This window comes from Entelurus aequoreus, linkage group LG09 (assembly GCF_033978785.1).
Source record: "Entelurus aequoreus isolate RoL-2023_Sb linkage group LG09, RoL_Eaeq_v1.1, whole genome shotgun sequence".
NCBI lineage: Eukaryota > Metazoa > Chordata > Actinopteri > Syngnathiformes > Syngnathidae > Entelurus > Entelurus aequoreus.
In genome coordinates, this window is record NC_084739.1 from 13,236,796 (window position 1) to 13,262,116 (window position 25,321).

Genomic DNA, 25,321 nt, shown 5'->3' on the forward strand with positions numbered 1-25,321 from the left:
ACACCATTTGACATGTATTACTTGAATTCATGTTACACACTTAAGTCCAGCACATTTAAAAAAATAAATTAAATCCTGTTTAGGTGCCCGTGTCTTTTAGTGCAATCAGACTAAACCTCACAGCGCTTAAAGTTTTGGATCTTGTGTGGGTGATTCCTTTAAAGATGCACGATGCAGCCGGCAGATAAAGGGCAGGTGTATAGTAAGTGGTGCAAAAACACCGAAAACGTTGAATGAAAACAAAGATGAAAAAAGGATGAAATTAGTTTTTATTCTACACAGTAAACCAGTGGATGGATTCTAATTATTTACAGAGAAAATCTGCACAAAACTCAGTGGATCATCCATCCAAAGTTATCATTTAAATAGTTTAAGGGAATCCTCTCGCACATAAATAAAATAATTATTAAAAACTATATCTCTTCACTATCACATACTGGCAACAACAAATTGATGGCAAAAAAAAGTTAGTGAGCTGAAATGACTTCATTCTATATATAAAATACATTAATAGAAAATTCCACCAATTCAACCATTATGTACACAAACAAAGCTGTGAATTAAAGTAGCTTTAGTGGATATTTACATGTGAAGATAAGTTTTAAGAGGTTGTTGGTTCTTCAGCACCGTTCACTTGAGGTGTTTTCTCTCTGGTTGCTTCATCACAGTCATTCCCAGCATCATCCTGAGCAAAACAATGACATCACTACCTGTTTTTACATAGAAAAAAAAAGCACAGTGTGTATGCTTGCTACCTTTCCCATCACCGCCGTCAGTCCTGTGACCGTGTCTGTCAGAGTCTTGCACGTCTTGGCAAACTGCTCCCAGTAGATGGTCTTCTGCTCCTCCGCATTTTTCAGCAGCTTCTCCGTTTGCATTAGAGTGGTTTTCACTTCCTCCAGCTCCTTGGACAGGGATTTGTTTTCTTGCTCCAGCTGCACTTTAACCTTTGTCTCCTCATCTGGCAAGAGAGGACAGAGTTAGGGGAGGGTGGGGGTGGGCGACCGAGCAGTGTGCCGGGCCACCTGTCACATCAACAAGACCACTGTAGGAAGTGAAACTGGCGCTCCAATTGAGTCAGTCCATGGTCCTGATGGAGTTCCAATAAAGTATTTACCCATCTTGGTGTCCTGTACCATCAGCTTCTGTTCAATTTCCTCTCGCGCTTTCACGCTCTTCTCCAGTTTCTGCATCATGCTGCCAACGTCCACCATGGCACCGTTGTACACGATCAGATCACCCGACTGGCTGGATTCTGACGGATCGCTCTTCTTTGGAGCAGGAAGTAGCTCTCTGTTGCCTGAGGGGAAGATAGTTGGATACATGAGAGGGTTATTTTGTTGCACAGGTCTTGTGTTGAGTCTCATTGGTTTGTACATCCGACTAATTCCCACGGATCTCAAGGGCCGATACTTTGGACATGTCGATCGATCTGATTTTCTTGAAAAAGTACGTCATTGCCGATGACAATCACAACATCAATCCCCTCTGGCTGATATTGCATTTATTTTTAGTCCCCCAGCTGACAATGTGGCTTAGTATAATTCACCTGTGTTGATGGACAATTAGCTCACCTGAGGGGTTTTCCATCTGGGCTTCATTGAAGAAAAAGGCAGCCTCATCCTTTCCTCGGTCGGTCAGTTTGCGGTAATAACACGACTCTCTCACCTGCGGCTTGTTCATCAGCTTCTTGATCTGAAGGAGGAGGGGATCATTAGCATTTTAGACAGCCAGAGGTGCAGTGCAGCACAGTTTGTGTTCATGTGCTCACCTGAGCACGTGACATGTGCAGTCCGAGCGTGTACAAGATGTCCTCCAAGTCTTTCTCCAACAGGCAGCCCCAGTGACTTTGGTCAAAGTAAACAAACGCCATCAGCAGCTCCCTGTTGTGCGTCATCATCTGCTTCTTGTCCTGACATCATACCCCATCATATTTATACTGCACATAGAACTTAACTTTGATTTATTTAATTAATGCAGTGATGGCAACAAGCTAACCTTCTCTTTTAAACTCTTTTCTTTTGGCAACCTGCGAGCGTCTTTGTGATCTCTTTTGTCGTTTGAAGTGTCATCATCCTTTTCTAAGAAAGAAATGTAAAGCGTCATTACAGTGGAAATGTAAAGTTTGAATCAGAGCAGTGCAGATGCGAACGGGAAGCGCCTCAGAGATTATGGTAATGGTATCCATCACAGCTTCAGCGTGGTGCATGATCTCTCATCATTGGACAAATACACCATGGAGCAGGCCTGGGCAATAATTCTGACTCGGGGGGCCAAATTTAGAGAAAAAAATGTGTCTGTGGGCCGGTATATCTATCTATAGATAAAAGCTAAAAACATTATGACAGACCGCCTTAAAAAACGAAGTGGAATTTTACATTTTTTGACTGAATGAGACACCCAGAATGTACTTGAAAATAAAGAATGTGGGATTTACAATATTAACTATGAAGGATAAAACACTGAATAGTGACAACATATGAACATCAAACCCCCTCTCCATCCACATATTTTACAATGTAGCAAAACGCGATAAAAATGCAACAAACACAGCGAAATATGAACGCGAAGGGTCACTAAGTTTCCGAACTTTGTAGTAAAAATCTCCTTCCGCGTCTGTTCCTGACACCCACATTTGGCCGCTCTGGAAACACTGGAAACGCTCCCCACCCACACTGCTTGGTGCCTCGTCACTAATATTACCATAGTAACTAGTATATCATGCAAGAGTGCAGATTCCGACCATTGAAAGACCTAGTATAGTTGAAAACTTACGGTCATTTGAAAACATCACTGCACATCATAATGGCAGCTACACCTTACATCTTAAAGATTGAAAAAAATTATTTGGGAATGTCCGGCGGGCCAGATTGAAACGCTTAATGGGCCGCATGTGGCCCCCGGGCCTTAATTTGCCCAGGTCTGCCATGGAGGATGGAATGCATTGACAATATCGATGCAAGGATGAGAGAGCGCAGCATTACCATCATCGTCGTCGTCATCTGCGTCTTCAGCCTCCATGGGGTCATACTCGTCGGCGTTAGCTGTGCTGCCGTCATCTTCGTTCTCTTCTTCTTCACGTGACTCCTTTTTCTCCATCTTGTCATCACACTGATCACACACACCAAGCAAAGCACGTCATAAAACAAACATCAAATTTGGAAAATCCTGACAGGTTTGAGTGTTTCACCTTTTTCCTCTCCCCCTCTTCATCCTCTCTGGATTTCTTTGCTGCTGGCTCTTCGCCGTCCTCTTTCTCCTTCTTTATTTCCTTCTTGTCCACTTCTTTCTTCTCGGCCTCTTTTTTGGCTTTCTTCTTTTCATCCTTGACAGGGATAGCAGCGATAGCTTTGTAGATGCGGTAGCCAAAATCTCTCTGGAGCATCTCGTTGAATAACTCAGCGAAGAGAGAGACCTGCAAGTGACGGAGGACATATGTTGCTCTTTACTCCCAGATAAATGTGGCATGTCTAGCAGCCTAACACAAACTGAATGTGAAGCCTTCCCACCTCAAAGGAAGTCTCCTTGTTGTCCTCCAGTCTGTAGTCCAGAAGCACACTGAGGGACATCACGCTGCAGTCAAACTTGCCGTTCTTTGCAGACCAGTTGGGGTGAACAAGGATGGTGGGCTCGTCGGGGAGGATGTAGTGTCTTTCTCTGCGTTGGCGCTCCAGCTCTTCTTGCTTCTTCTTTTCCTCCTCCTACCAGGACAGGAAAATAGTTTGTAGGAAGTCAGAATGCTGCAAAACCAGTTTAAGCATATACCTCTCGGTCCTCAGTGCGACTGGGCTCTTCTTCCTCGGGAGGTTTGACCTCTGGTTTCTCAGGCTCCTTGAACTCTTCCACCTGCTCCTCCACCTTCAGTTGCTTGGTAAGTCGGGCAATCAGCTGCGACTTTAAGCCCTTGGAGCTCAGAGAGCGGCAGTCGAGCTCCTTACGAAGGTCGTTTACCTGCAGGCAAGTGTAATATTCGTAGTTACTACCATAAGGGTTTGAACAATTTCCCTTGTGGATCATTAAAGTTTGTCCTATGTAGTGTTGCCACTTAACGACTAATCACTTTATTTTGATTACTCGGCCAAAAATTGTTCCGTAATTTTCGGTTTTCGGATGTGTACGCTCAGTAGGGATGTGAAACTTTCGACAACTCACGATTCGATTAGGATTCCAGGGCAAAACGATTCAGAACCGATGTTATCTTGTGAGTAAATTTTAATAAAATCTGTTTAAAACTAGTTACAAAAGTTCTTCCTGGCTGCACATTTGTACACACAGCAAATAAGCACAGATGGCCTAAAAAAACAACTTTTAAAATTATATTCTTGAAAATTATGAATAGATTCAGAATCGTAATAAATAAGAATTGCGATTCGGATGTGAGTCGACTCTTTTGCTCAATGTAGTTTTATTATTCTGTTTTTAGAGTTATTAATTGACTAGCTAAATACATGTTCACAGCTGGTTACTTTGTGCTTTAATGCAGTTTCAGCTGGACTTCTACTGAAGTGTAAAAAACCCTTTGTCCTCCGTTTCGCTACTTTACATTCAATCTAGTTTAGTGGTTAGCATGGCTTGTCTCCAGCTCGTTGTGTAGGAACGCTTAGCTCGTGCTCCAGTAATGATACTTGTACATAATAGGGCTGCATGATTAATCAACATCAAGGTTTTAATTAGTGCGATCACGTTACTGCAAGAGGCTCAGGTTTTGTTTTTTTCCTCCAGCGTCACCGCATTTGAGTGACAGAATTGTTGAGCCTCACGCTTCTTCCTCGCTTAAACAAACAAAAAGCAGTCTCACTTTGTGCATCGCTCTCAGCACGTGCAACAGTAGAATTAACTGAAGGCAGTGAGCCCTCTTTTCATTCAGCCACAATCTTTGTCATGGTGGGCCAGTGAGAAGTTCTGCAAAACTTGAGGAAAAAAATATCACAAAGCCAAATGGGAACATTTAAGCATCAAATCAGATGGCCAACCGAGCAGATATGCCGTTTATTTATTTAGTATGTTTGTCTCTTTATTGAGGACAGTTTCTCAAATATTTACTGTTACGTCCCCCCTAGGAACAAGAAAATATTTTGCACCCCAGTCTGTGACAATAAATAGTATCATTTGTCTATAAAATTGTTATAAATATACATCTGCATAACATTGTAAGCTTAACATTTAAAGGAAACACCAGCCTTTCCTCGTCTCCTACCGTGCTTACAGTGAAGCCAAGTGCTACATGCGCTTCATCATATTTTGGTACGGCAAAAAACCATGTTCCCCGAAGTCACATGCGCAGCCCCCCAAGGGGGGCATGCTCCACTATTTGAGAAGAACTGATTTAAAATAAATCTATTTACGGTACAGTGGTAAACAATTCTACAGTAATGAGTAGAGGTGGGGGAAATCGATTTTTATATGCATCGCAATTCGGACATGGACGATTATAGAATAGATTAGAAAATGTAAATAAATCGATAATTGTAAACAAAGTAATGCAGACTGTTCACCTCACAGAGATCCGACCAGCTCCTTTGTTATAGGGCACTTATGGTCCAGTTTTGCAAACATTTTCAGTAATTTAAGAAATGTAGGAATTAATTAAACTTTCTTGTTTTTTTTAAGTTGCAAGTGATAAACGCTTATTTTGTGAAATGAAAATAAATGTAAAAGTGCATCAATAGACAATTAAAGATGCATCAATAATCAAGTTTTAATCCAATCATAGCTCCTGATGCCCAAAAGATTACCACCTCTAGTAATGACAAATAGTTTATCATTTTAAATGGTTACTTGCATTAATATATTTTATGATTACATTGTAAAAACTTTAGTTTTTTTCTTCAATTTAAGAGCATGATGTTGACAAAAGCTCTGAGTCAGTCTGCATAAAGCCAAATATTTTTTACAGTAAATTATTGCATAATGTTCTGTGTGGCACCTTGAGACAATGTTGATTGACAGTTTAAAAGTAATATCTTCCTCTCATTATTTTTTAAGCTTTATATGTATGAAATATAAAAATGGCAAATCAAATCGCTAATTCTGAGAAAAAAAATGCAATTAGGTTTTTTCTGCTACACTATTTACCGCCATGGAGTTTTGTAACTTAGAAGCAGTTCCACGCTGTACGGATAGCCGCTTGCTAGCGCAGCTAACAGTTGACAGTAGCGTGACCCAATGTCCCTTTTCACACTTCCTGCAATTTAGATGTTGTCCCTCATTGGGCGCCGCGTGAACCATCTTATCCGGTTCTATTTTTATTGTTTTTGGTTGTCATTTTTATTTAGATGGGCTCTTATTAGTCACCTACAAGTGCACACATAAGGGAAACAAATCCTACTCGACTTGAGTAATACCAGATGATGATTAAAGTCTTTATTTGCAGTCTGTCATACGCTACTAATTGTGTTTTAACCCCATAGCAAAGCATACTAATGTTATAAGTTAAGAAGCAGAATAGAAGTTATTTTACATCAATGCATTGGTGTGCCACAGGAGTTCACGTCTCATATAGGGTGAAATTGGATCTGGTCACCCTAAATAGTAAAAGGATACACCAAACCCAAAAATTACGGTCAATTAAATGTCAAAGTTGACAACTAATGGCGGATGCACGATTGCCACAACTTATTTCGTTGTATAAAAGGCAACAGGGACACAGGTTAATTAGGTACATTGAATCTAAAGAAATATAAATAAACATTGATTGATTGATTGAAATATAATTTCATTGTTTTGCTGTCACTAAACACTGGAATTGATAAATGAAAACATTTGTATTTTTTTGTAGTACAGTGTTCCTTTGTCACTTCGTGGTTTACTCACTGCGGTCTCAGTGCATCACGATTTTAAAGTATCATTGCAGTTTCATGTTTAAACTACATTGGTTTTAGAGTGTTTGAAGTGTGTGTATACTGTGTGGAGGCCTTCTAAAGACGTTAAATGCATATACAGATGCAGAACTATACGCTACTTTGTATTAGAAATGGCAAAAGCGGAGGATGCACTCGCATGAATGCCCTACAACAGCAGGATAGAGAAAAAGAAGGAACTAATTGACTACAGTGTCGGACACGTGCAAAGCTCTTCGGGTAAAACTTTTACCAAATACGGATAATTCACTGATTGTTTAGAGAAAGTATGAAGGAAGGCAAGATTGTTTTATAAGTCTCTCTGCCATGCCTCTGTTTTAGTTTTAAATTGTCAGGACTTATGCAGATTCTAAATACGCAACACCAGGTACCAATAGGTAAGAAAAGTTATTTTTGCATAATAGGTCCTTTTTAAGCCTCTGGGGACTTTCAATTTTAAAAATAATCTTTAAAGCCAAACAAGACATAAAAGTTCTTAAGTTTTTGAAAGGCATACAATCATTTTGAAATATATTTGTTTTCCAAATTTTTCAGTAATCAACGGCCTTAAACAAAAACATTTAATTATGCAAATGTATACTAACTGAAAACTGGCATTGATAGTTTGATCAAAAAGCCTTCAAAGAATAAAACATTACCTTAATTTTTGTCTAGAGCTAAAGTTGATTGCAAGATTTGAGCAAAAAAAAAAGAAAAATCCAAAATGTTTTTATGCCCTTTGAAAAATAAATAACTTATATGTCCTGCTTGGCTTTGGGGTAAGGTTTTATAAATGCCAGTGTATCATTCACCTGGGAAATAACTGGACATTAAAATATCAAAATTTTACATGATTTAAAAAAAATTATTAAAACATAAAATACTTAACTTTACTGGATTTTTAAAAAAAAAGTAATCTTTTATCCTTTAGGTTGAAATATAAAAATCAAGTTAAAAATCAGGCGAAGGTTACCTTCATTGATTTCGGATCAAGTTTGGCCCAGTGAGTGGGGTTGCTGACGTCCTTCGATTCGCCATCATCTTTCTCCTCTTCCTCCTTGAGAAATGTCGTAGACAGACAGCGAGAGACAAAGAAGGACAAGAAGAAAAGTCAGCATGCCACCTGTGATCTATGCAAGCTTTACAGTTGATCCGTGCAAGAAGCAAGGTCAAAACGGTCTTAAAAAAATTAAATAGGTCTTGTTCTAGTGAGCTCGACTGTGTTTAAGTCCACTGCTACTGAAGGGTACACAGGGAAGCTCTCTAGCACTTATAAGAACCAGCTGCCAATCAATCAATCTGTGGAACACAAAAAAAGGTAAAAAAAATAAAAATATAATAAATGGAGGTGTATCAGTACATCAGGAAAACTGAAGCTGGTCTCCGAACATTGTGAGGGAGGGGTGGCCCTATCTTCTGGCTTTGGTATTTATGGGGTTTAAAAACTATACATCACATAGGAGCCATCTCTCTTTCAGTGCAACCAACTGCCCTGGAAAAGCCAAACTCTATATGTACTCCAAATGAAAATATAGAAGCCAACAGGAAGTACAGACAAGGAGCTTGGGGAGGTTCTTTTTTCACAACTGGTATGAGAAATCATATGAAAATAAACATTCCTACAGCAAACATTATTTTCATGCAACTGACGCCACAGATTCCAGCATTAACTGAGCTCTTAACATGTCAGCGTTAAAACAAGCAATCAAATTTAGGAAGCTGTCACAACCAAGCGGAGAAGAGATTGTTTGGAAGGAATTGAAATACAACCAGAATATCTCAAAATTAGAAGAGCTGGAAGCTGTTTTACCAGTTGCCATGGGGGCGTTCACACAAACACAAACTAGTCTCACTGCTTCCACTGTGTGTGTCTGCTGGATGTGGTGGAAGGTGCGAGTGCTGATGGAGGGATGGAGGAGAAGAGGAGAGGAGGGGATAGGTGGAGGAGTAAACGGAGGACGTCTAGGTGATGTGTGGGTGTCGGGCACATGTGTTTGCGTGTGTGACATGAGGTGTGTGTTTTTTTGTAATTCCTGTGCCTTCCTGTGAGAAGCGGAAATGAGAAGAGAGGGATTAGCGGTTCAGTGCCTGTTCTCCATCCGCCTCCTTTCGCTCGGCCGACAGCTTCTCAGCCAGCTGCTCCCGGAGTCGCCGTGACAGCACCTCCCACTCTGAGCGGGTAGGAAGACAATGCCAAACATCCGGAAGAAACAAAACCACTGTCTCCACATGAGCGGGGACTGTCCGCCCCTTGTGGGTCTCCTCCGGCCGAAGATATCGAATCTCTGCAAAACGATACCTGTCGCAAAGGAAGAGGGTGCATTGGAAAGAAACATTCTGGTCAGGGCAAAGCACAAAAAGGCGAGCCTCGCTAGGGCAAACCTTTAGATAACCCGGCCCACCTCCCGCCTTTACAGAGTCACAGAAGGACCTTACGTGTCATTACAGTGACCCAGCCCCACACAAAACACTGACAGAGGGGCCCAGTCGGCAGCTTTCCGACTGTTGTCACGGTGATGGCAGCCAGTTTGAGAAAGTTGACAAAAAAAAATAAAAAATCACAATATAAATCACAGCTTATATTCCTCCGCCTTATAGCTTCAGCCAATTATGAGGGCTCTGCGTTTAACCTATAGGATACATTTGAATCACTACATTAGAACAGAACGAGAAAGCCAGTTAAATATGTAATATATTTAACAGAGTAAAAGCAACAAAAACAAAACAATGACTGGGGATGTGTCGTCTCGTCCCGGCTACTGCTTCCAGCCACAATCCATGGGTTTTCATCATGATGGAATGTGAGTGTAAATTTAGAGTGTGACAGAAAGAGAGAGCCAAGACGACAACACACAAAAGGCCAAAAGTATCAATCAACAATACACAAATGATAGTCATAAATTAACAACATAAACATAATGGTGGTTGATGAAATCATATGTTGAGGTTTTAGCGCTAACAGGAGACAAATGAATGGGAGTGATAGGTAAAGTGCTTACCACTGAGTGCACAGACTAAGATCTATGCCCGTGAGTGCCTTGCAACAGCGAATAGCTGTCTTTATGAGGACTGATGGATCCTTCGCTGGGTCAGCTCCATCCAGAGAGGGAGACCAGTGGCCACCTATCGCCATGGCCTCATCTTTGCCTCTCATTCCCACCAAAAACTAAAGGCAAAACATAGGTACAGAGAGTGTAGAAACAGAAGAGAGATACAATGGTCAGCTAAATGTTCAATCATACTACACCAAAACAATTTTAGGAAGCTGACATCAGATAGGAATTCTCAACATGAGTTTTCAGCAATGGAATAGGATTACAGCATCATTATCAGCTCACTTCCATGACTCATTGATGCATAGTAGAGGTGACACTAACCTTGATGAGTCTTGCAGGATGCTGGAAGGAGTCTTTGACTTCCTGGGAATCTTCTGCTAGTGCACATGACTTGTGATAGAGCTCCTCTAAGCTTGGGTTAGCCAGCAGCATCACCTGATAAAATATTCATGTTGAGCATTACCGTTCCTCTGACAGGTCAAGGTTTAGGTTATATTTGGATGTCTAAAATAACTGGGCTCACTTTTCTTTATGGAAGTTGCAGGTAGGGGTGCAGGAATTGTGATATTACACTGATAAAACCAATAACATGTGAAAACATCCCTGATAATGGATTTTTAAAAAGTGCAAAAGGATGCAAGATCGTTCTATGCTTTAGGTGGGTTAGGGTGAGCAAATCAAGTGCTCCTATTCTCTACATGCCCTGGTGTAAGCCCGTAAACGCTACGTGAGCGCTTTGCAAACAAACATGGCGTTGATCGTATGGCACTTCACTGCTTCAGAGGAAGACTTTTCGTGTGCCATTTGCAGCAATTGTTCTACAAACACTCAGTGAGGAGAAATAAAAACATTGCGCTTTCAAACATCAGCCCTTTTCAGCCACCTGAAACACCATTATCACTATGAAAGCATAGGAAGACGCCTGCACTGCTAAAGTAGCTGTTCCCGTCGGTGCAGCATTTGAAAACTGAAAAACGTTTGTCAGAGACAACCAGAGTGCTAAAGCGTTCAGTGAAATCACAGACTACCGTTATTTTGAAATAACCGACATAATAGTTATTGATATCGGTCTTCAGAAGCAGGTTTTTTAGTACTGCTCACTACCTGGAAAAAACAACTGTTACAAGCATAGCCAATGCATTTCTGTAAACAGCATGAGCTTTGTAAGGATCTTCACAGAAGTCTGATTGTCAAACGAGGGCTTCCTTCTTGCAGGCAATCTTGATATAAAGTACGGCTGGGCGATAAAACAATATCACTATATATCGCAATAGACACATTATCGATAATAAAAAAATGTGTTCCATAAAAAAAAAAAAAGTTCAATAATCTTTTTCTCGGAAGACACCGGAAGTTGCGAAACAAGGTTGGTGGCATAAACAAAAAGGTACTTGTTCTCTGGTAACCGAGCAATGCATGAAGAGATCACTGATCAGTGGAAATGACACGCTAACAGACCATTAGGTAACGGTATCAATTATCAAGTTTGGTTGCGCCACTTGTTACTAGAAGCGTCCTTCTCCGATATCAGCAAAAAACAAGTATCAGATGATATCGGCTCGCATCTAAAATCTTCGATTCAAGCGCTCTAATACAAGCAATCTAACTTGTGCAAGGCTGGACAGCCAGTTAACATGGAAATGTTGTCTATTAAGCACACAAGTTAGTGTTTTTATAACTATCATTGTTCTGAGTAATTTCACTTGATTATGTATGTTCTTACATTCCACAATACAAAATAAAAGAATGTATGATACGATGTATACATGATAATGTATCTGTTTAATAGCGGTATCAGTCAACACTCAAAGCTGGAATATCGGTATAGTATCGGAAGTAATGCACCCCAACAATATAAAATGTATTAATTACTGTTTGAGTTAAGAATCAAAAGTTATGTGAGTGTGCATGTAAGGTTTAGCCTACCTTAGCGCTATAAGTGTGGTTGGCATCAGGCGGTTCCAGCACAGTTATATTTTTGACAAGAGGATCCACCTCCTTGTGCAAGATATGGAAGTTGCATGCGTTGCTCAACTGAAAGGGTCGCATTATAGGGAAGGCGTCAACCCAGGTGAAGGCAGCACTAAAGAAGTCGCTGGGAATATATAGACTCTGATAGCGCCTCCTCAACTCCATCACGTCACAGCTTGAACTAGAAAAGTGAAAACGTGGACCAGTTATATTTGTGCTTGGCTGCTTAAAAGAGTGGTACATCGGATTGTTTATTCCACTCACATGTCTAAACTGAACTTTGAAAACTGGACCGTGTAGCGAGGAACCACCCTGCGGAGCCTTCGTGGGGAGCGATCTCGTCTTGGGGAACGCTCTCTGGAGCGTTTGCGCATCGGTGAGCGTTCTCTTGACCGCCTTCGCTCGCGTTCTCTGTCGCGGCTAAAGATTTTGAGAGGACGCCATGTGTAAGAAAATGACCCAGGAAGCCAGAAAACACTATTAAATAGTCTCAGTCATCTGACCTGCGCTCTTCTTTACTCCTGAGGATGAGCTCAGGGGGTCGATCGTTGCGACTTGGGAAACGTGGAGGGGGCTCGATCCGTCGGACAGGCTGTGGTTGTGGCATGATTCTCATTGGGGGTTGAAGTAGACCCCCGGTAAACACATCTAAGAAACACGCAAAGAGGAAAAACAAGGCTTGTTTCAGCACTTGACACAAGGCTTTTTGATGGCACTATTTTTGAGTGGTAGGGCTGACAATTGTTTTTACCTTTGGGAGGGGGCTGAGGCAGCAAAGGCTGAGGAGGGTTTTGGAGAAGAGGACCTAACGAGGCAGCAGACAGCTGCGCCTGCAGTAAGGAAGGAGGAGGAGGAGCCGGTGGTGGAACACTGTACGTGGTCGGTGGAGGTAGTGACTGAAGTAAGGGAGGAGCGGTTTTCATCATGTTAGGAACAGGAGGATGGCTCTGGAAAAAAAGATCAGATGGCTATTTATTTTAAATTGCAAATAAATACTTAAAATTTCCATAAGGAAAATGCTTATATCTGAGTTTCTTGAATCCCGGAACCAAAAGAACCATAGTTACAAATAGTGACCTAAATTCTCTACTTGTTTAGAAGGCACTTAAGGATGACTGAATTTTCAAAGTTCTTCACATCTGCCAAATAAAAATAATTGAAACACCAAAAATGCAATCTATAAACTATAAAACATCTTTAAGTGGCAAATTCAGGAGTCCTTTATGAAGTTGCTATAAAGAAATGGGGTTAACTGCTAAAAAACGCAAAAAGCTACAGCGGAGAAAAAATCTGTGATTTTGGTCATGGTTTTTAACATGTCAGCAAAGAAAAAAAAAGATGATAGTCTAAAGGACAAGAGAATGTGTGTGATATAGGGGCTATGTGCATTTACATTATGTCTGTTGTCCGCTGTGCAGTGCATGTCAGGGTAGCGCAGCGGCATCCCTGGCTCATTGAAAAGGCTGCCCAACTGCGGGGAATGTTGAGGTAATGGCTGAGGCGGCTGCTGATGCTGGAGAGGAATGGAGAAAAAAAAGCAATCAACAAACTACACGCCCACAATAGAGGGAAGAAAATCTGGGGAGAAAGCTTTGAAAAAACACACAAAAAACATGTCAGTTTTCACTGCAGAATTGCATAAATATAAACATTTACAAAGGCAGTGGATTTAACATTTTTGGAAAGTTCATAACATGTAGTTTCACCGTGTAGCTGATGTCCCTGTAATTCAGTAATTATCACATTGACATAAACCTAGAATAGGATATAAATAAAGATGACAGATGCAATGAAAATGATCTAGGGCAGTTATATATAGCAGATATAAATATAAAAAGACTTCTGTAGCTGTTGCAGAGAGAGTTTGCATGCTTTAAATATGTGTCATAAATAAATAATAAATAAGTTCATGATGCAGTTATAAAATATTATTACAAAAATGATTGTAAAATCTCCTGAGGAGAATGTATATGTATTGTGTTAAATGTGTTGCAAGGCGGAACGAGTGTTGTGATGTTGCGCCCCCACGGACTGTAAACAAGGAAGAACATGCATGAAGGGAGGGGGCGTTAAGTTTTTTTATTGATTTGTTTTCGTTACAAGCCGCCAACGAGGTATTGTATTTTTTGTAATTGAATGTCTTTCAGAGTATTGATGCGAAATCGAAGTCTGATGTACTGTATTTTCAAAGTTCTCACGGCATGAATGGTGTGTACAGCAAGAAGGAGTCGTCAACAAACGCCCGTTTTACAAAAAAGAACTTTCCCGTGTTGCCGGGTATCAATGGAGCTACAACTTGTATGAACTCAAAAAAATCACAAAAAAACAATACTAAAACTTGATATCAATAGATTAATCTGAAGTTAAAGTTAAAGTACCAATGATAGTCACACACACACCAGGTGTGGTGAAATTTGTCCTCTGCATTTGACCCATCCCCTTGATCACCCCCTGGGAGGTGAGGGGAGCAGTGAGCAGCAACGGTGCCGCGTCCGGGAATTATTTTTGGTGATTTAACCCCCAATTCCAACCATTGATGCTGAGTGCCAAGCGGGGAGGTAATGGGTCCCATTTTTTATAGTCTTTGGTATGACTCTGTTTGAACTCACAACCTACCCATCTCAGGGCGGACACTCTAACCACTTGTTAGAAGATTAAGTGTTGGAAGTAAAAATACATTTAAATAAATACACATTTTTGCTGACTGACTTAGTAGCAGGTCATTTTGGGATCCTAAGAGTAAGCGTGTTTTGTCAATTTTAAGCTTTTACAAGGGTGAAGACAGTTCACTCAATTTTGACTCCTGTTAGCGCTAATTTGCCCAACTTATGAGTCACTTTTTTAGCTTCATCCCTCCAGGCCAAAGTGTGTGTGTGAGACGTAAAAAAAAAAAAAAAACTCTTGGGGGGAATTTGTTTAGCAGTTTGCATGTGAAAAATATCCAGACCCTATAATAAAACGATCTGATTTTTATTCTAGCGAAATAAGCGTCAAGCATTATATTTGTGCACTCAAAGGCTGAATTTCTCACCTGGTTCGCCAGCTGAGGTAAGGTCTGGATGCGTTGGGCATTCCACTTGAAGGGCAAGTTGTGGTTGTATACAGCCTCCACCAGCACCCGATCACCAACTTGTGGGGTCTTGCCTTTCACAGCACTGAGAAGAACACGCCAACCAATCAGAGCGATATACATGTAGGTGCCACAAATCCTGGCTACAAGTAACTGCAGAGAGTATGAAGACCATCTTCATTTAAAAAGGTAAAGTGTGAACTGGAAAAAATATGATTAAAGTGGTCATCATGGAGTTCAGTATCTTTTGTAGAGGTCAACTTTAATCATTTCACTCACACCGGAAACATATTCTCCGATTGGGGAATGCCTGCTGACATATACCTGAGCTGAAAGAAGACATCTTCATCAACAAAGCCGAATGTGTCGTGCAACTTGTTGACCACGCCGGTGAAGACCCGCTGCTTCTGTGGCTGCTGCTGTTGATTTGTGCGCGTCGTCGGGTAGGACACTGTGATCTGGGCTGTCTGCTGGGCATTGGACAGGCTCAGGCTTGTGGGTAAAGCCACTGAAGGCTGAGAGGATACCCAATAGAAGGATTTCAAAATCACTAAAGGAAATTATCCCAATATCTATTACAGGCAAATCAGAGCACATTTAGAATGAATGTAGATATATTATTGCACATTACCTGCGATAAAAGTGCCGGTTGAGGTTGTGGAAGCTGTAATATAGGTAAAAAAATAAGGTTATCATGTTTTACACCTTTAAGAATAAGAAAAAATTGAATACTGTCAAATGTGCGGAATTGACGATTAAGCATGTCGTGGAGCATTTGTTGCAAAAAGGAGTGTACTACTTGATTACAAGCAGCAGAGGCGTTGCTGCATCAGGCTAAAATATTTTGCAGTCCGAAGAAGAACAATACAAGTTGGGCTACATCCATGCAATCCACCGCTATGGCTCAAGTGGTCATGAGCGCATAACTATTCTAATTTTTTTCAACAGAGAAACTCAAAGACATTCAAAGTACTGTTCATCACTGCCAACGGAACATGTTTGCTTATTTCATTACAGCATGTCCCCTTAAAGTTAAAACACCATAGACATGAATGACCACATCGAGCAGTGGAAACATGGGCTTATTTACTATCAAGTTTGTATCTTTAGTTGGTAAAATGAAATCTGCGACGACTGGCTAATTGTGTGTGTGTGTGTGTGAGTGAGTGAGTGAGTGAGTGAGAGAGAGAGGATGCTGTGTACATGTGATCACGTCACATCAGAGGTTTGCTATGGCGTCTGTATGGTTTGTTGACTGTTTCTTTTCCCCAAATCTTACTCCACTTTTGATGGATTTATTTTAAAATCAAAATCAGAATAAAGGGTTGAAATCCATATTCGCACAGGTGGTACTTATTGTTCCTAGTTGCACAATTTATTTTTAGTGGCAAATTAGGGCTGCATGATTAATCAAAATCAAATCGACATCGAGGGTTTTAATTAGTGCGGTTAATAACCGCAAGAGGCTGAGGTTTTTTCCCCTCCGCCATTCAATTGACAGGCATGTTCATTAATCAGAACTGTTGAGCCCCGCCTTAGTTCGTCTCTCGTTTCAAACAGGAAGAAAGACATCTTTGTGCAACACTCAGCACCCGAGCGTGTTTATTTAACAGTAGAATTTACAAAACAGAGTAACAGCCCTCTTTTTACTCACTCACAATCTTTGTCTCTGCGGAGACTAGAGCGGGGCGCCGCCGCCAACACACAGTACAGACAGCCCCACGACTCACTAAGTGAGAAGTGCCGCAAATTAACAGAAATTAGGAGGAAAAAAATATAATTTAAAGCCAAATGTCTCATTGTTGGAATATTTATTTAAATCATAAGGGCAATATAATACCTGGGACTTATATAGCGCTTTTCTAAGTACCCAAAGTCGCTTTACATGTAGAACCCATCATTCATTCACACCTGGTGGTGGTAAGCTACTTTCATAGCCACAGCTGCCCTGGGGTAGACTGACGAAAGCGTGGCTGCAATTTGCACCAACGGCCCCTCCGACCACCACCTATCATTCAATTCACCGGTGTGAGTGGCACCGGGGGCAATGGGTGAAGTGTCCCGCCCAAGGACACAACGGCAGCGATTTTTGGATGGTAAGAGGCGGGGAGCGAACCTGCAACCCTCAGGTTTCCGGCACGGTTGCTCTACCCACTATGCCATGCCGCCCCCAATATGAACCCATCAACACAGACGAACAAGCGAAAATGCCATGATCATGTGATGGCAATAAACAAAACATCCAACCTCATTTTTCCAACTGGGGAAAAAAAAGCACTTTAAGCTGTTCAATATCTATTTATGTTAAAGATTCCTATTATAGTACAATGGTAAACCATTATACAGTAATGAGAAATAAGTGTATATACTTTTAAATGAATATTTGCATTTATATATATTGTAATTACATTATAAACACTATAATTTTTATTGAGTATTTCTTGTGTTTAAGAGCATGAAGTAGACAAAAGCTCTGAGTCTGTCTGCATTAAGCCAAATATTTTTCAAGTAAATTATTGCATATTGTTTTAATGAGTGGCACCTTGAGATTAGAATATGTTAACAGTCTAAAAGTAACATGTCTTCCTTTAGTTATTTTCACATTTTTAGGCATAAAATATAAAAATTCCAAATCCAATCTCAATTTGAGAGAAAAAACGCAATTAGTTTTGTTCTCAAAATCGTGCAGCCCTATTGCAAATGCGACTGAATTTGTCACACCGTACAGCCCTGATCAATACATTACTATGGGACAGTCCACTCTGTGTACTGATTGTGACAAAGTGTTCACCTGATGAGGAACACTGTAAAGGGGCTGCTGGGGTGGTGGTTGAGGAGGAGGCTGCTGCTGCTGCTGTTGTTGCTGCTGTTGTTGTTGTTGTTGTTGTTGTTGTTGTTGTTGTTGCTGCTGCTGCTGCTGCTGCTGCTGCTGCTGCTGCTGCTGATATTGTTGGAGGGCTGTATTGATCTGAGACTAAAGACATGGGAAGCTGATTAAAACACAACTACGCTATGTGACACATAGGTTTGCTAACCTATAAACAAATCGGCTTAGCTGTGACTGACCTGCTGCAGTGCTGCTGCAGCAGCCGCTGCTGCAGCTTGTTGCTGCAAGGCGACAGTGTGCTGAGACAGCTGATAATTGGACTGGCTTGTGAGAGAGGCCGCCGCCAATGCTGACTGCTGAGTGTAAACAGCCGGAGAAGCTCCCAGTAGGGATGGCTGCTGTACATTAAGAGCTGCAGGAAATACAGACAGAAAAAGAAATAAGAAAATAGTTTGTACTTTAAACACAACAGTGTTTCTCACACATTCATTTATTTGTGGCAGCCCGCCACGAAAGAATTAAGGCCGCCACAAATAGATTTATTTTTTTTTGTCCTATCCAGCTTCTCAGGCAAATCATATAGTTGATGTAGATGCCCATATCGGCTGTTCAGATTTACTTTACAAAAGAGAAGTGTAGGATCAAGATTTTTGGGGCTCTTTGTTCAGTGGATCAGATGTTTGATGAAGCTTTGTGTCTATCTACCACCACTACTGTTTTCTGTTTATTTGTTACTGACTGTGGCAGGACACCTCTGCCTCTGTTTCACTTTATGTTGCTGGTAAATAATATGGTTGTAGTAGTAGGCTAAAGTTAAATTATTTAGTATGCACTAATTAAAGGGGCAGAGCTTTAAGACATTTTAGCTTCTATATTTATATAATATATATTTTTTGTAAGAACCACAATTAATAAATATATTTCAGTGAATAACTTATTGTTCAAATCTGTATATAAATATGTACATAAAGTATTGTAATTATATTGTAAAATGGATGGATGGATGGACGTTTAAAACAAAACTTATTAATTAGTAAGTATACATTTTTTTTTAGAGAAAATCATATTGTAGTAAATTATGCAAATTACTCGATGTCATGGTGACCATGCCCATAGCCACGCCCCCACCGCCACAGGTATCATGGCAGTTTATGGGAAACACTGCACAACATTAAATATTGGTTATACTCACAGTGCAAGTTGATGTCAAGAGGCTGGCTTGTGTGGCCCGGTTGGGACACTGCCGTGGCAGCAAACTGAGTCGCCCACGGTGGATTCTTTTGTCCCCCGAACTGGGCCATGACTCACTTGGATGAAAAATTCTCCACTTCACTCGCCTGTTTAATTCTGTTAAACATAGTTAAGGGATACGGAGACATCAGAAGTCTAACACACGTGCATTTTGTTTGCAACATTTTTATTGAAATAATCAAAACGGTTTTAACTTCTAAGAGCAACAGGACAATTTGTTGTCTACACACGGTATTTCTAAATGCTTACTTATTCCATCCACTTATAATCAGGTCGACTAAAATATCAGCCACAGTTTATTTTTAGAGGCAGTCAGTTCAGTATGAGTCCATATATGCTGAATATTGAGTGCAATACTGACCAGCAAACCGAGAAAACAATACACTAACAGTGTTTTTCAACCACACTAGTGTGCCGCGGGATACAGTCTGGTGTGCCGTGAGAGATTATCTAATTTCACCAATATCAACCAAACCTAACCCTCCCCCCCTCCGGATTGTAAATAATAAATGATAAATAATAAATAAATGGGTTATACTTGTATAGCGCTTTTCTACCTTCAAGGTACTCAAAGCGCTTTGACAGTATTTCCACATTTACCCATTCACACACACATTCACACACTGATGGCGGGAGCTGCCATGCAAGGCGCTAACCAGCAGCCATCAGAGGCAAAGGGTGAAGTGTCTTGCCCAAGGACACAACGGACGTGACTAGGAAGGTAGAAGGTGGGAATTGAACCCCAGTAACCAGCAACACTCCGATTGCTGGCACAGCCACTCTACCAACTTCGCCACGCCGTCCCTAATAATGTAAATAATTCTATGTATATACTCTGATGATTAACTTGTGTGATGACTATATTATGCTGATAGTATATATTTGTACCATGAATTGATTAACGTGGACCCCGACTTAAACAAGTTGAAAAACTTATTCGGGTGTTACCATTTAGTGGTCAATTGTACGGAATATGTACTGTACTGTACAATCTACTAATAAAAGTTTCAATCAATCAATCAAACCTATTTGGGTTAAAAATATTTTTTACAAACCAATAATTATAGTCTGCAAATTATGTGTTGTTGTTGAGTGTCGGTGCTGTCTAGAGCTCGGCAGAGTAACCGTGTAATACTCTTCCATATCAGTAAGTGGCAGCCAGTAGCGAATTGCTTTGTAGATGTCGGAAACAGCGGGAGGCAGTGTGAAGGTTAAAAAGGGATCTAATGCTTAAACCAAAAATAAACAAAAAGGTGAGTGACCCTAAGAAAAGGAATTGAAGCTTGGAGAAGGCTAAGCAGAGCGAAACTAAACCTGAACGGGCTACAAAGTAAACAAAAACAGAATGCTGGACGACAGCAAAGACTTACTGTGGCGCAAAGACGGCGTCCACAATGTACATCCATATATGACATAACAATTAACAACAAAATAGGAGCGCAAGACAAGAACTAAAACACTACACAGGAAAACACCTAAAAACACTAAATAAGTCACGGTGTGATGCGGCAGGTCGTGACAGTACACCTACTCGATTCGAGACAAGAGCCATAGTGATGCATGATTGATTATGGTTTAAATTCATACCCAACAATTGCGAGAACGACTTTTAACTGTCAATATCGGCTGCTGCGTTTCATTTTTTAGTGTTTTCTGTTGGCGGTGTGCCTCAGGATTTTTTCAATGCAAAAAATGTGCCTCGGCTCAGAACAGGTTGAAAAACACCGGACTTAGGTATACAGCCACAGTTTATTTATAGAGGCAGTCGGTCCAATATGAGTCCATATATGCTGAACATTGATTGATTGATTGCTTGCTTGAAACTTTCATTAGTAAATTGCACAGTACAGTACAATTGACCACTAAATGGTAACACCCGAATACCGTATTTTTCGGATTATAAATCAGTTTTTTTCATAGTTTGGTGCGACATATACTCCGCAGCGACTTGTGTGAAATTATTAACACATTACCATAAAATATCAAATAATATTATTTATCTAATTCGCGTAAGAGACGAAGCAAATGTCAGCAATCGTCACACACACGTCAACCAATAAGAATTCGGCGGGGGAGGGTCATGGCCGAAGTGCATTGTGCGTCATGGGATGCTAACTGCTACTGTGTCCGTAGGTATTAAAATGGAACATTTCAACATTGGCAGTAACTTATAAAAACTGAGAAGGGCTGAACAAAAATGGCACCGAAAAGGAAATCGTATTCTGCAGATTACAAGCTGGACGTAGTGAAATATGCAGCAGAAAACGGCAATCAAGCAGCAGAAAAAAAAGGAAGCGGCGCATACCAGGAGCGACAACGAGGAAGAAGATTTCATCGGATTTAGCGATCAGGAGTGACAGACTGTTTGGTAAACGTATAGCATGTTCTATATGTTATAGTTATTTGAATTACTCTTACCATAACATGTTACGGTAACATACCAGGCACGTTCTCAGTTGGTTATTTAAGCGTCATATAACGTACACTTATTCAGCCTGTTCACTATTCTTTATTTATTTTAAATTGCCTTTCAAATGTCTATTCTTGGTGTTGGCTTTTATCAAATACATTTCCCCAAAAAATGCGACTTATACTCCAGTGCGACTTATATGTTATTTTCCTTCTTTATTATACATTTTCGGCCGGTGCGACTCATACTCCGAAAAATACCGTAATCATCAGAGTATATACATTGAATTATTTACAATCCGGGGGGTGGGTTGCGATCAGCATATTTCAGTCATCAACAATTATATCATCTGAGAAATGGAATACTGACCTGCAAACCGAGGAAAAAAATACACTAACATTATGTGTTCAAAACAACGTGAGCACATACGGGTCAAGGACAACAACTTTACAGTGGCAATGCGACATAATGAAATATATCATTTGATAAAATACGTATAAAGAACGACAACGTGGATCACCATTACTGTCTGCATCGACTTTGGAGCAAGCTTTTGGCTTCCCAGCGCTTTCGAACAATAACTCGAGCGTGTAGAATAAAGAGGGAATATTTTGCATCTTAAGGGGAACATTTGACAATGACTTAATGCAAATTAGAGTTTTAGGCATATAATTTTCGTCATTTACAAGAGTCGATGATTTTTAATAGATTCTGCTGACACAGCAAATCTAGCGCGGGTCAAGCTATCGAGCTACAGTTAGCCACCTTAAGCGAGCTTGACACAAATGTTGCCACCGGAAAAAAATTAAACAATGTGCGCTCAAGTCACGGTGGCCTCTTCGCTGAGTTAGACTTGTTCACACATAAATTTGATGAAATTGCGACTAAATCGGCAAACGCCACAGAGCGTGAGCAAACAATTAGCATTTAGCATCTTAGCTTTTTGACCAGAGTCGCCTCGTGCAGGATTTGTTTTGGAGGCCTCGGCTAACGTTTGCTGACATAAGCAGCCGACTTTGCGTCGACACGGTTTACCGAACGGGGGGGAAAACACGCAATTCGTGAACGGCAGCAGTTATCGTTCGAAAACACATTGACTTAACGACATTTAACTTGGATAAATACCGTGGGTAAATTTGGTTTAATCAGCGTCGTCGCCGCTTACCGCTTGTCCACTGTTGCAGCCGCTCAGGAAAAGACTGCGCATGCGCAGAACAAGTTCCATACGGTCTTCTTCTTCTTCTTCTTCTTCATGTGGCTTTCCGGCAGACTAGACGCCCATCGGCGTATTGCTGCCTCCCACAGTTCAGTTCAGGTATTACCACAGCTTATGCAGTTACACTTTCTGGTGCAGGCCAGTATTCCACAGGTAGTCCATGACTGCTTTCATCACTGCACTTTGATGTTCCTCAGGGTTCAGAATAATCCTCAGTGAGATGCAGGGCAACCCTGCATCTAGTAATGCAGCAAAAAGCTCTCTCCTCTCTGTTGTGTATATAGGACACTCCATAAAAACATGCTGCACAGTTTCTTCTGTCCCACATTCACACAGTCCATTTTCATGTTTCCCAATACGGGCCAGTCCCCCTGCAAGGCCACAGTGTCCAAATCTCAGCCGTGTCATAATGACTTGCTCCCTTCTGTTTCCCAGGGTGATGCTTCCTCCCCTAACACTATTTTGAATATTAAAATAAAACCTTCCTCTTGTTTCCCCCTCCCATTCTCTTTGCCACCTGATATTTAACTCCTCCTTTATTATGGAACGGTACTCTGAAATACCCAGGGCGACGCCCACATCCACCTCCTCCCTGCTCAGGGCCTCTTTGGCAGCACCATCAGCAGCCTCGTTGCCCTCAACCCCCACATGAGCTGGAACCCACATGAAACCCACTCTACTTCCAGCTTGGTTTACTCTGTAGAGTGCGGTCAGCAGCTCACAGACCAGATCTGGTCTGACCTGTGACCTCCCCCCCTGCAGAGCCATCAGCGCAGCCGCCGAGTCCGAGCAGATAACTGCCTGCTGCGGTCTCACCTCCTCAACCCAATTTACTGCCCATATCAACGCCACCATTTCTGCCGTAAAGACTGAAACCCCATTTGGCAGCCGTCTGCTCTGGGTGATCTGCAGGCAGGGAATGTGAACTGCAAACCCCACCCTTTTACTATTTGGGTCCATGGAGCCATCTGTATAGATCTGCACATGGTCTGCCCATTCCTGCTGCATCCTCTCCCTCACCAACTCATCTGGGTCTCCACTACCCTTCTCCCTCTTCCTCTCTGCTATCGTGAAGTCAACCTCCACACTTGGTAGCAGCCATGGTGGAACAGAAGGCCAGACCACAGCCGTACCCCTGCGCACCCCACTCAAGCCGAGCTCTTCTTCCTCTGCTCTGATTTTATGGACAAAACTCCTGCTTTCCCCACCTCCCAGTTCCCAGCACTCCTCCAGCAGCTGCTTGCCTGGATGGACTTGGTCATGCCCATATAGTTTAGCTATGTGGTGTAAGGCCAGCTTCCTTCTCCTTAAACTTAGGGGTATCTCTCCCATCTCCACCAGCAAAGCTGGGATTGGAGTTGTGCAAAAAGCCCCACTACATACTCTTAACGCTTTTGCCTGCACCCTATCCAGTGCTGCTAGGTTTGTTTTGGCTGCAGCCCCATATGCCAGGCACCCATAATCAAAAGCTGAGCGAATCATGGCTCTGTAAATCATTATTTGTGTGTCTCTGTTTGCTCCCCACGTACTCCCAGCAAGGCATCTCATCACATTTATCACCTTTTCACATTTCCTCACTATTTTTTCTATATGTTTTTTCCACGTTAACCTCTCTTCAAAAATAACTCCTAGGAATTTAAACTCTTTGACTCGCTCTAAGGGCTTGCCATAGATATTCAGCCCCAGGTTTTCAGTCTTCCTTTTGTTTGTAAAAATAACAAATTTTGACTTTTCCACAGATATTTTGAACCCCCACTTCTCAGCCCAGGCCACTACTCTATCCAGTGCCCCTTGTATCTTCCCTGTTATAAACTTAATATTCCGCCCTCTTTTCCAAATTGCGCCATCATCAGCGAACAATGATAGCCCAAAGCCTGCCCCCACCTCCTGGAACATGTCATTAATCATCAAGTTAAATAGTACTGGGCTTATAACACTCCCTTGAGGAGTACCATTATCTATCCCCACTGTTTCAGAATATGCCCCCCCGACTCTGACCTGTATGGTCCTGTTTTGCAGAAACGCCCTGATCCAGTTCAGCATCCGCCCTCGTATTCCAGCATTAAACAGCTTCACCCCCAACCCCTCTTTCCACAACATGTCATATGCCTTTTCAATGTCGAGAAAAACTGCGACCACTGATTCTTTGTTGGCCTTAGCTTTCCTTATGTCTAGGTCAAGCGCAAGCACAGAGTCCATCGTTCCCCTCCCTAATCTAAAGCCACTCTGGATTGGTGCAAGCCATCCTTGCTTCTCTAATTTATATGTAAGCCGATCTGTCACTATTCGCTCCATAATTTTACACAACACAGCCGTGAGTGCAATTGGCCTATAGGAGCCTGGCTTTGCAGCTTCCTTTCCTGGCTTTAGAATAGGGATGACAACTGCATGCCTCCATGCCACAGGGATGACGCCTTCATCCCATACTGTATTGATGAGTGCTAGTATCTCATACAGCACCATGTCATCCAACTGCTTAAAGATTTCATATCCTAGTCCATCTTTCCCTGGAGCTGTTTTACGCCCTCTTTGGATTGCTCTCCGTAATTCCTTCAGAGAAAAGTTTAAATTACTGGGGTCAGAATTATCCTGATTCACCTCAAGTTTGTACATTTGGTTTCTTATTACCTCATTTCGTTTTACAATACCCTCCTCTCCAATGTTTACCCCACTATGTACTT

At 41.4% G+C, this 25,321-nt stretch overlaps 1 protein-coding gene and 1 non-coding gene across 2 annotated transcripts; both read right to left on the bottom strand.

Moving 5' to 3' along the window:
- Positions 1-251: 251 nt before the first annotated feature.
- Positions 252-22,655, bottom strand: ccar1 (cell division cycle and apoptosis regulator 1). Its single transcript, XM_062058091.1, has 26 exons — positions 22,590-22,655; positions 18,956-19,110; positions 18,003-18,175; positions 17,728-17,910; positions 15,568-15,600; positions 15,261-15,451; positions 14,898-15,021; positions 13,260-13,379; positions 12,618-12,813; positions 12,370-12,514; positions 12,131-12,286; positions 11,822-12,047; positions 10,217-10,330; positions 9,839-10,005; positions 8,928-9,138; positions 7,813-7,896; positions 3,766-3,951; positions 3,510-3,701; positions 3,191-3,415; positions 2,985-3,111; positions 1,999-2,081; positions 1,772-1,912; positions 1,575-1,695; positions 1,118-1,300; positions 756-961; positions 252-685 (listed from the first exon to the last, which is right to left on the bottom strand). Exons 2-26 carry the CDS (start codon positions 19,062-19,064, stop codon positions 602-604), a joined length of 3,780 nt encoding a protein of 1,259 aa, XP_061914075.1. The 5' UTR covers positions 19,065-19,110; positions 22,590-22,655; the 3' UTR covers positions 252-601.
- On the bottom strand, positions 10,107-10,170 carry LOC133657850 (small nucleolar RNA SNORD98). The gene has a single exon (XR_009827381.1). It is a non-coding gene; the product is annotated as a small nucleolar RNA SNORD98 (small nucleolar RNA).
- Positions 22,656-25,321: the final 2,666 nt, after the last annotated feature.

Bases quoted from the DNA above. Each gene is read 5' to 3' on its own strand.
- ccar1 (XM_062058091.1), bottom strand. From the start codon at position 19,064: ATGGCCCAGTTCGGGGGACAAAAGAATCCACCGTGGGCGACTCAGTTT. The intron at 13,380-14,897 runs GTGAGAAATTCA...ATTCCTCTCCAG, and splicing joins TACCTCAGCTGGCGAACCAG to CATCAGCAGCCGCCTCAGCC. The intron at 12,287-12,369 runs GTCAGATGACTG...CAAAATCTTTAG, and splicing joins AGGAGTAAAGAAGAGCGCAG to CCGCGACAGAGAACGCGAGC.